The 11655-nt window shown below is 55.6% G+C and overlaps 1 protein-coding gene across 1 annotated transcript in view; it reads right to left on the reverse strand.

Moving 5' to 3' along the window:
- Positions 1–11655, reverse strand: part of RGS3 (regulator of G protein signaling 3) — a gene marked incomplete at its 5' end in the record, with an annotated part of 84736 nt that extends 73081 nt beyond the window's left edge. Inside the window, 2 exons of the mRNA XM_082008895.1 lie at positions 6709–6852; positions 11625–11655. Coding sequence (XP_081865021.1) covers positions 6709–6852; positions 11625–11655 — 175 coding nt within the window. The remainder of the gene's footprint in view (positions 1–6708; positions 6853–11624) is intronic.

Here is an 11655-nt window from a genome sequence, read left to right on the forward strand (position 1 = left end):
CTGTCAGGTGGCCAATGAGGCCAGGAGCAGCCAAGCCCCAGGGAACAGCAATGCTCCACCATCCTGCCATCCCTCTGCCGCAGCACTCTGGGGGGGATCCGGACCAAGCGGCACCCATGGCTCCCAGTCACACAGCACCGCTGGGGAAGTGCCTGGCTCCCTGCCCAACAGCACGGAGAGCTTTTGAGTGAGGAGGTGCTGGTAGGGGAGAGCCTGGAGGAGGTATGTGAAAGAAACATGACCTTGGAGCAGGTCTGGATGGAGATCCCCCTAACTGCCAATGCACTGGCTTACCCACAGCCATCCACCAAATCTGAAGCAGGACGTGCGGGCCCACGGTGCCTGGCTCCCCACTGCTGGGCATGCCAAGCCTTGCAGGGCACCTGCTGCCCATCGTTATCGTGGGCAGAGCGAGCAGCACAGCCAAGAGGTGTGGATGGTTCCAACAGTCATTAGCAGTCCAAAAGAGCAGAACTTAATGAGAACACAGGGGTGTCCACTTGTGCCCCTCAACAGGGCAAAGAATAACATAGAAGAGAAACACAGCTCCAAGTGCCAAGATCTGGTCCCTTGACGGAATGACAGGATCTTTCTTGGAGCAGGAGATTGATCTGACTTGTTAAAGGAGGACCCAGGACCTAACCCACTCCACAGGCAGCTCTTAAGGAGGGGGCTTCTCCCCACATGGAGTGGCACAGCACAGCATGGCACAGCATGGCACAGCCGCAAGAGCTCACTGTGGGATCAGCAGTCTCCCACGGGTGCTGCAGAGCCCGCCTGTACAAGACAGCAGCCCAGTGGGCAACATTGCTACCCATCGGTGGCTTTTAAGCTACCTAAGGTGAGGGAGGAGGGAGGACTCTGAGCAGAGAGAGGAGGTAGGAGGGATGGAGCCAGCGAAGTGTCAGACCAGGGTTCCACAGGGAGCAAACCAGAGCAGCTCAGCTCAGCCTGAGTACCCTCCTGGGGAACTGCTCTCAGTGTGGACTACGGGGCAGATCCAACCTCTGCGCTCATGAGCTTGTCCACTTGGGACAGGGTCAGCTGAAACCCAAGTACAAAGGCTGGGGAAGCTCAGGCCGGCCTCTGAATCCAGAAACCCCTCTGCAGAGGTGCAAGGACAAGATAGGAGGATTATTTCTAAAGAAAGGATGAAGGAAGGAGCATCCCAAACCCATCTTTGGCAGGCAACAGGCAAAGTCACCACCTGCAAACACAGTGTCCACAACTGCAGAATACACTGCTCACAGCCCACACAGTGTCCACAGCTATAGGAGCCACACTGCTCACAACAGCCACAACACTGTCCACAACAGCCCACCCAGCATCCACAGCTGCAGAAGAATACACTGCTCACAGCCCACTCTGAAGGAGAGCCGAGGATGAAATCTAGCTCTTACCCAGCTCCAAATCCAACCTGCAGTTCCCACTGCCTTTCGAAATGCCCGTGCCAGATCCCTGTGCTGCCACCTCTTATCTGGAGCTGCAATTTCTGATTTTCAGTGCTGCCTGGACCTGTCTGCCAGCAACTGATTCCCAGCATTGAACACCCAACCGGTCATAGACCTTGCGCACGCCAGCACCTCAGAGCCGCACGTGTAAACCCCTGCTGAGCAAGGGCACAGGTCCCAGGGCGGCAGCTCTGCTCTGCCAGCTGACTTAGTTATACACTCGCTTTCCCATGTGCTCGTGACGCTGCATCAGCCCTAAAATCTATCCACAATACTCAGACTGGCACAAAGACTCAGCGACGGCATTTGCCAGCATCTAGGTGAAGCGCTGCTGGGGTGCGGAGCGGCTGCCAGCCCCTGGCATGGGGGGCTCTGCCCCTCTGAACACCTTCCCCAGGGGGTTCCCAGGGAGCTGCCACCTGCCAGCCTGGATAGGATGTGCAGATTTTAGGGGTGATGCAGGGTCTGAAATCTGCGTAATTGTTCTGGACCAACCCAAAACTAAACATTTTCCCAATACTCCTGAAAAATCAAAAAACTGAAAGCATCATTAGCAAAATATCCCATTTTCACTTGTTTTCCAGCTTACAAAACACAACAAACAAAGTAAATTTGTAAACATCATTTACAGACATCTAAACATCTTTCAAATTAAACCCCAACATTTCATTTTGCAAAAGCCACACCCAAGGGCTTAGCTTTGCTGGGGTGGGGATATCTTACGGGATTGTTTAACCTGAAAGAATTCAGAGAACTCATATGTCATTTCTCACTCAAAAAAAATTGACAGAAAATTTTCAAACCTCTCTCCAGCTCACGTGTGTGTCCATGTGTGCATCTGCATGTCTGAGAGAACGCGTGTGTTCGTGCGGGCGGAGGTGTATGTCTTTATATGCATGTATACATGTGCAAGTGAGAGCAAGGTAAGAAAGTAAAGATAGGAGCCTGGTGGGATAAATCAGGACAGCTCTATTGAAGCTAATACTGATTTACAACAGTGAGAATATTGTCCTCCAGTTTCGTCATGCTACCCCAGCCTTTCGGGCCAAGGCTTTAAGCCTTCTGCTATCTCCAGATCTCTGATGCTGTGGGAACCCTCTCGCTGTTCCACCATTAGCATGTAACAACCGTTACAAGGCGAAAGCAAAATGCCCCCGTCTAACCAAGCATGACGAGGAGTCAGCCCAGTAATGAATGCGCCCTGGGGAGGAGAAAGGAAGCTTTTGTGCTGGGTAGTTCGGGGGGAGGAAGCTCTACGCCCAGCCCTGGCCTGGGCGCCGCTGGGGCCGCTCAGCTCCTGGGGCAGCACATGGGGACAAGGCTTCTGCACAGTGCGGGATCGGGTCAGACAGGACCGTGGCCTCGTGCATCGCGTGCACTTCTGCTGCTTCTGGTGCAAGGACGGTGCCCGTGGCCCCCGTGTCGCAGGCTACACCAGCACCAAAGAGAGGAGAGCGGGGAGAAAAATGGCAGTTTTGCCTTTTTCAGAAGTACCACAAATTGGCCCCTAGTAGAAAGGATTCGGGAGTATCGGTGGGAAAGGTCCTCTCCTTCCCATGAGGAAGAGATGACATTTCTCGATGCATCTGCATGCGTCTCCAAAGCACACGAAGGGACAAATCACACACCCCAGCACGCCCCAGCCAGCACATCTGACCCCAAAGGGGTCCCAGCCTGCTCATGCCGGGGAAGCACTCATTGGCTTTGTGGCAATTCCAGTGCTCAATGGGGCTGGGATCAGAGAGGGAAGCTGCTGTTGGAAAGAGCCGATCCAGCCTGAGCTGGTGGAAGGGAGTTGCTGTACCAACACCTGCACTTGGACAGACCGGCTCAGTGGCAGCAGTCGTGTCTTCTCGGATGCACAGAGCCTCCTCCAGACCTGAGTGGGCAGAAACACCACCCGTATCAAGGCAAGTTCTTGGGCTGCATTTCCACCTTGCTCCAAGAGTAGAGGGTCAGAAAAAAAGATCCCCTGGGTTTATTTCTTTTGATACATCCCTCACATGAACTAAAGGAAACAGCTCCAGCAGAGAAGCCCTGACACAGTTTGTCCTGGTCACCTGTGTTCAATAAAGGTTAACATAAATTAATAGATGCAGAGAAAAGCCAGAGGGAGACAAAAGAGCAGACAGCTCATCTCACAACAGGACCCACACACAGCCCCTGGGTGCACACCCCATCACAGAACATAGGGCTCCACCGAGCTCACAAGGCTGCAGCCAGGGAGGGTGCCCAGGCCCAGTCCATCTGGACCCCACAGGGCCAGGAGAGGGAATTCAAGCTGGTGAACAAAGCTGGCACAAGGAGAACAGGGGAAAACCAGGTACGAACAAGCACAAGATGGTAATCAAACAGCTTCCCACCTATGAGAGAAGTTTGCCAGGCTAAGGGAGGGGACATGTGAATGTTGTCCTTTGGGAGCAGACCTAGCAGGTAGGAAAATCTGTTCCTTACTGATGATTTCTGACAAATAGAAAAATCGGCTTTCTGCTCCTTAAATGCTCTTCTGTTTTATTGTAGAAAAAACGCAGGTTTTGCCCTGGCTGGGACAGCCAAGAACCATTGGTGCACACACCAAGGAGGGGTTCTTACCAGAGGAAAGCAGTGTCAGGTAATTGCCTGGGCAGGAGGTCCTCATGGCAGAGCACCCCAAGATCACCATCTACAACCTTGGGCCCTGGCACCAGCCCCTTTGAAGACCCTCTCCTTGGTCACCCACATGGAGAGCATAGCGCTGGCTCTGCCCTGCCACTGCTCTCCTGCTCAACAGCACATCTCACTAGTGATGGTCAGCCCGTGAAGGGAACTGCAGCTGCAGAGATGATTCTTGGCCCAGACTTGGTTACAGAGCCAACAAGCACCACAAAACTCACGTTATTTGGCATGCATAAGTCCTATAAAGACAGGAGGATGTCAGCCTCCAGGCTGTCCTCAGCAGTTTGAGGCTTACAAGCCAAAAGGGGGAAGGAGCAGCATCCCTGGCTGCCCAGGGAAGGGACGTGCTGCTCCACTCATGTAACCCTCTCTGCTTCCCTGCAGCCTCTTCAGCAGCTCGTTGCGTGACTGCTTGCCCTGCTCACTAAAACAAGCGGAAGCTTTGAAAGAAAACTGCTGCTTAAAAAGTGGCACCCAGCTTCCCTTTGTATAAGACGGCTGCTGACAAGCCATCACGCACCACAGGCAACGGCCACAACATTCACTGGCTCGCAGGGTGGGTATACGGGGCTTATAGCCCAGCCATCGCTGGGCCAGCTCCAGCCCACAGAGCCGAGCCACCACTGCCCGTGGGCTTCTTCAAGTCCATGCAGCAAAACTGAGGCAGCCACAGAAAGACCCACAAGCAGCAAAGAAGGAAACTGGGGCTCTGTCCTAACAGGGGCCACAGCTCTGGCCAGCCCTACACAGCAACTCCAGCTCGTGCCCATCCAGGGGGCAAAATGACCCGGGTATTCGGCACCTGGCTGACTGCTGCGGCACGCCTCAGTGGCTGCAGCTTGCTTTCAGGGCGCTCCCCAGTCCGCCAGATCGATGGACCCAGGTATTATTCTGGCTCAGTGAGGCAAAAGCAAGCAGGCTGCCGCTCAGCGTTAGTGCCTTTGGGGAGCCGCTCTGCAGCCCATTCCTACCGCGCCGGGCTTCGGCCATGACCTGCTGCAGCTCCCCATGCCGCACCAGCCAGGGCCACGGCCACATCCCCCAGGCACCGCACGCACCCCCTGCTCCCCGGAGCCGCAGGCTCAACACTTACCGAACGTGGTGAGGTAGAAAGCGGCTCCCAGGGGGTCAGCCTGGCGGGTGCAGAGCGAGACTCTGTGGATATTGCTGGGCTCCATGGCAGGACACCTCTAATTAGCCAGTAGTTGGAGCCCTCCCTGCCTAGCCCAGGAAAGCCGAGCAGCCGTTTAAGCGGGGAGTGACAGGCAGCCGTGCAGCCGGGTTTCCATGGGACACGCATCCAACCGCCACACGTTTGAACAGCGCGGCTCCCATTGGCCCCACGGATTTGAACGGGGACCGCACCTGCCTGAGCAAACAGCCCGAGCCCCGCGCGGCAGCCATGTGCAAGGACGCGGGCAGCGTTCTGCCCTCCCCTGTGGGCCTGAGACCCACACCAGCACCGTCCCACGGCCATCCTGCTGATGCACCAGGAATGAGCTCCTTGGAAAAGGGGAAAACCTTGCAACATTTCCTCTCCTCTGCAGTGTGCCAGGCTGTAAGTAATCCTTGTGACTGTTAGTGCCATCGGGTTTGCTCAGCTGTCTGGGCAACTGTCCCACCAGAGCAACACGGGACAGCAGCATTCACAGCACTTTGGGGAAGTTATTGCAGGGAAGGAAGGGCGCAGGAGAATTGATCTGTGGGGTGACCCAAGCATGGGTTACTTGCTTGGCTCTCCTATGACAAGGAAAGAAGCCCCCAGGCTCATGGGGTCACCCTGCAAGACCCCAGAGCAGCCCTTTCCATCGCCCGGGAGCTGGCAATGCATAAGCTGTGCCACAGCTTACCGGGAGGCACTGAGAGCTCAGCACAAGCTCTGGAGAGTGTGGAGGAATGATGGAGATTATTCCTCTGAAAAAAAAAAAACAACACAAAACCCTCCCCAAAGGCTGCACCGTCGCAGAGCTCTCTGCTTCCCAGCCACGGATCCATGCAGCCCTGCTCCCCACGCTGCAGGACCCCATGGAGGACTGATCCCCAGCAGAGTGGACCTGCTCCCGCACCACCTCACGCTGCAGCAAATGCCACGCTGAGTGAGCTCGGTTCCTCATGGCACTGCTGTGAGGCTACAGGGTCCACAGCAGCATGGGGGGCCTGCGGTGAGCCAGGACCAGCCCCATAAGGGCCTTCTGGGTGAGAGCGGCCGATTCACAGGCCCTGCTGTCCCGGGCCCAGGCAGAGGTGGGCAAAGGGAGAGCTCAGCCTTGACAAGTGAAAGTCAAGGGAGCCAAGGGTGCAGCCCAGCACAAGCGCTGAGCAGACATGCTGCCAGCGTGGATGGCTGCTGTCAGTGCTGTGCGGGCACCTCCATTTCCCAGCCCGCGTCCAGCTGAAGTAATACTAAATATATTGACCTATATCAGGTCAATATAGGTCCTCAATATATCAGGTCCTTTTTCAGGACGAAAAAGGACAAGATCACCCTGGGGTGCTGGACATGTATCCCACCACTCCTCCCCACAGTTGCCCCTCCACATACTCCTGGCTGGTGCTGAGCCCCTGGTTGGCCCACGGCCCCTCTCACACCCACATCACCTACCTTTGCCCTTCACTCTTGCATGGCTGATCTTCCTCCTGCTCCCCGACGGTCCCCTCTGCTTCTGCAGGGAGGGGCGTACAGCCCCGCCTGGCCCCTTCATCAGGGCTGGCAGACGCTCCAGCAACCGGGGACTCTGCCCTGCCCCTGCCAGAGAAAAGAGGAGATGAGAACAGGACATGGCAGGACGGGGAACTGGGGCACAGGGGACACCACAGGCTCTCCAGTAGCCTTGGTTCTATCTTCCACAAGGGCACGTCTCCACCTTGCCCCAACCTTCTCCAGAATACCAGTGCAGGTCTCCTGCACTGAGCTTCCCCTGGCCAGCTCCGCAAACATGTGGCACGTGCTGGCAGCATGGCACATCTGTCCCACACCACCACCCCGCTGCCTGTGTGCAGAGAGGAGTGATGGCGATGCACTAGATCCAGTGTCACAGCAGAACACAGACCTTTGCTCAGAGGGAGTCACACCGGCACGCGTCTCAGCTGCAGCCTTGGCCATGGCACCAAGAGCGTCCCAGAGGCTCCGCTCAGTCCTGTTATATTTTATTACATTTGAAACAACCAGCCCCATCAGGGCTTCATAAGTCCATAAGCAGCTCTCCAGGACACTGGAGATGCTGCCCTGCTACTGCTGCGTGTTCAGGACAGTCTTGCAAGGCTCCAGCTCCATCCAGCTCCCAGCCCACAACCTGCTGATGTGCTCTGGTTCGGAGCAGCAGGGAGGCTCCACACAAGGAGGAACCGGAAGGTTTCCTCGTGGCCAGCACCCTGCAGGTGGCACACCAGCCCCAGCCTGCCCCTCCTTGCTCACAGCCATCAAACCACCACCCAGGAATCTGCCGCGGGATCCCCTGCTGAGAGAGACAAAAGTGGACAGACCCAGAAACAGGAGCCACAGCACAGAGCAGAGGAACCAGCACAGCCCAGTAACTCTTCAGGATCAGAAACATCTGCCCAGGCTTCTTCCACAGAGATGAGCACTGCAGGATTAGGGCAGCACAAGTGTCTTATGTTGCCCTTACGCAGGCCCAGTACAAACACAGCCTGAGCTGCGGCGTCACAGGTTAATTCCCCCACGAGGGCAGCGGGGCAGAGCAGCGTCCCTCATCCCATGATGGAACCATGCCACACACCCACCCCATCCATAGAAGCAAAGAGCCTGACCTGCGATTTTGATGCAAGATCAAGCCCTCGGAGCCAGGATGTGCCACTCAGCGCTGTGGTGTGGCAGTGTGTACCGGGACGCACAGCACCTAGCACAGACTGCCCAGTGCCTTCAGGCACCCTAAAACACGCCCCAGCTCCATCTTCGCAGCCTCAGGCCAAAGGGTGCTGGCACAGAGAGGCAGGCAACTTGGAAAGGCTGTGTGCTTGCTAGAAAAGCTGTCTTTTCCCCCAAAGTTTGCCTTATTCTCTGATGGGGGCACTGGCTTGATTCAGCTGAATTTACATCAGCAAAACTGCCTGAAACTGCAGGAAAAGCAACAGAAGGGACAGAGGGAGCAAGGGAGGGAAGGAAGGAGGGATGCTCTCTGGACAGCCCAATCCATCACTGCCAACAGACACCCATTGTACCGCTGCCATAAATCGCAGCCCCTTTGGGCATCGCGGGAAAGACAAATAATGACCCAGCAGCCTCCAAAGGCCTCCAGACAAAGAGTGCGGCTCTGTTTGGGCTACCTGCCCCCCGCAGAGCTCAGCCCTGACCTTGGCAGCCACAGGCGCCTTGAGAAGGCACCCAGCCAAGCAGCCAGCTAATGCCACTCCCTGTTTCACTTTCCTCCCAAGATATTTAGAGTCTGTGGAGGCCTAGCAGGACTTTCTGCTGGCAGCTCCCATGCAAAGCTCCTGCCCCATGGTGAAAAGGGACCAGATGCCTCCTTATTCCTCCTTCACACAGCATGGCAGCGAGGCACGAGCCAGCACGTGAGCTGCATGATATGCAGCTCAGCGATCAGTGGAGCAAAAAAGGCCCAGAGTCCACTCGGACCGTGAGAGTCACCTTCCTGCCCAGGGAAGCACCCAGATCCATCCCCAGGGACGCTGCATTGCTGGAGCCTCCCGCATCCAAAGGACTGCACCAGGGGAAGAGGCACCAGGCACAACCGTGTGCGAGAGCTGTCGGCACAGCTGAGCAGCCCTCCTGCTGCTCGGCCTTTCGGCAGCGATGCCTGAGAGCCCAGCGGCTTCCAGCTCTGCCCCCCATCACCTCCCACTGTCTCCAGCCGCAAGGATCCAGGGTTGTCTACCTAGGTTGTCAGCCTTTGACAACGTCTCCCACAGCATTCTCCTGAAGAAACTGGCGGCTCGTGGCTTAGACAGGTTTACTCTTTGCTGGGTAAAGAACTGGCTGGATGGCCAAGCTCAGAGAGTTGTGGTGAACGGCGTTAAATCCGGCTGGCGGCCGGTCACAAGCGTGTTCCCCAGGGCTCGGTTCTGGGGCCGGTCTTGTTCAATATCTTTACTGACGGTCTGGATGAGGGGATCAAGTGCTCCCTCAGTAAGTTTGCAGATGACACCAAGTTGGGTGGGAGTGTTGATCTGCTGGAGGGTAGGAGGACTCTGGAGGGGGATCTGGACAGGCTGGATTGATGGGCAGAAGCCAACTGTATGAGGTTTAATAAGGCCAAGTGCCGGGTCCTGCACTTTGGCCACAACAACCCCATGCAACACTACAGGCTTGGGGAGGAGTGGCTGGAGAGATGCCTGGGGGAAAAGGATCTGGGGGTGCTGGTTGACAGCCGGCTGAACGTGAGCCAGCAGTGTGCCCAGGTGGCCAAGAGCATCCTGGCCTGTATCAGCAATGGTGTGGCCAGCAGGAGCAGGGCAGGGATCGTGCCCCTGTGCTCGGCACTGGTGAGGCCGCACCTTGGATCCTGTGTTCAGTGTTGGGCCCCTCACTACAAGAAGGACGTTGAGGTGCTGGAGCGTGTCCAGAGAAGGGCAACGGAGCTGGGGAGGGGTCTGGAGCACAAGTCTGATGAGGAGCGGCTGAGGGAACTAGGAGTGTTCAGTCTGGAGAAGAGGAGGCTGAGGGGAGCCCTCATCGCTCTCTACAGCTACCTGAAAGGGGGTTGTGGTGAGGTGAGTGTTGGTCTCTTCTCCGAAGTAACTGGTGATAGGACGAGAGGAAATGGCCTCAAGTTGCACCAGGGGAGGTTTAGATTGGAGATTAGGAAAAATTTCTTCACTGAGAGAGTGGTCAAACACAGGAACAGGCTGCCCAGGGAGGTGGTGGAGTCACCATCACTGGAAGTGTTCAAAAACCGTGTGGATGTGGCACTTTGGGACTTGTTTAGCACCATAGTGGCCTTTGCTGCCCTAATCAAAATGCAGAGGATGCACAGGCAGTGCAGCAAGTTGACATTTTGACAAGTAGAAGCACCTCTGGGACAGGCAGAGACAGAGTACCAGTAGCTCTCGCAATCTCTGGTTTCTCAGCAGCTCCAACACATCTGTCTTTTCTCACAATATTGCTGGATTTGAGCACAGGGGAAAGATGGATCCCAGTTTCCCAGCGAGGCTGACAATGTCACAGGCATGGGAGGCAAGCAGAAGGTGCAGCCTGGTGACACTGGTCCAGACGCTGCAAACCCGGGCCACCAACGAAACTCTTTTGGCTGCCTGGTGGCTCCATAGCTCCCAGTGCCACCCTGCAGCCACCAGAGCTCCTGAGTCCTTCAGGACCTGGTAACCCACAGGCAGCTGGGGAAGCTGGTGCTGTTGGCTCCTGCCCCTCCAACAGGCACTCAAAGCAGCAAGCTCAGGGTGAGCATGGTGGATACAAGAGAGAAAAGGCTGCTCCAGCTCTTGAGGCTGTATGATAAAAGCATCTCTGCCCATGATAAGTATCTGGCTTCCCACATCTGGCACAGCTGCTTTGTGTGAGGTAGGGATTAATGCAGTCAACAAAACCCAGAAACACAAGGAGAGGAAACTCTTCCCCTCATTTGTTCAGCTGAATCCATTTGCTGACATTCCCAGTGATCTCCATCTGGTGCCCATCAAAATTAAAGCTTTAGCCCAGTACATTTACTTGCCCCTGGAAAAAAAAAATACAGTCTGGGATTGTACATTTCAGTGCACAGCATCCCCAGCTATCAATGACCAGCACAGCACATCTCAAACCACAGGACACACAACACCAAGCAGGGAACAAGCAAGTGACCCACTCTGGAGTCCCAGGTACGCAGAGCCTCTGTTGATACAAGCAGAGCGTGTACCAGCTCAGCCTTGCCACATCCTTCCCTCCTTTACCACACATCCCCACAACAGCATCGAGACCACGGCTTGCATTGTTCCTCTCCGGCACTGCCAAGCCCACAGCTCTCCCCAGCACGTGCAGCAAGCAGGGAGAGGTGTTTTACATGCCACCTCGTCTCCTAGGAGCTCCCCAGGCTCACACAAAGCCTCCCCTCTCCATGTCTGTGTTGCAAAATGCATTTTAGAGGCAAAAGAAAGACAAACAGGACACTAATAAAAAGCACTGTCTCTAAAGCAGGCAGTCTTACGGGTTTGGGTAAAAGAATTCCATTAGATAGCGTTTTTCAAAATTAAAATAAAATAATAGAAAAGGTAAAGAAGAATCTCTGTGGGAGTCTGGGACTCCAAGGCTGTGGGAGTCCCCACACTGTCAATCACTCCCAACTGTCAAACCCAGCAGGTTCAAGTCTGCTCCATCCAGCAGCGCAAGGCAATAGGGGAGAGCCCCAAGGTCAAACATGGTCCCGCAAGGAGCTGGGCATCTCCAACACCCGAAAAAGGGCATGTGGGAGATCCAGTCCCTCATCTCATCCCAGCTTCAGGATCTGGTTCAGTGGTGATAACCAGGCACCTGCACAGTCATAATCCATCCTTCACCCAGGAGACAGAGCAGTACTGCAAACTAAGCAGAGAAACCATCTGAGCACTCACGCATGAGCCCTGGCTCTCCCAGCTGCTCCAT

The sequence above is a fragment of the Phaethon aethereus genome, assembly GCF_964289735.1.
Source record: "Phaethon aethereus genome assembly, chromosome: 20".
Classification (NCBI taxonomy): domain Eukaryota; kingdom Metazoa; phylum Chordata; class Aves; order Phaethontiformes; family Phaethontidae; genus Phaethon; species Phaethon aethereus.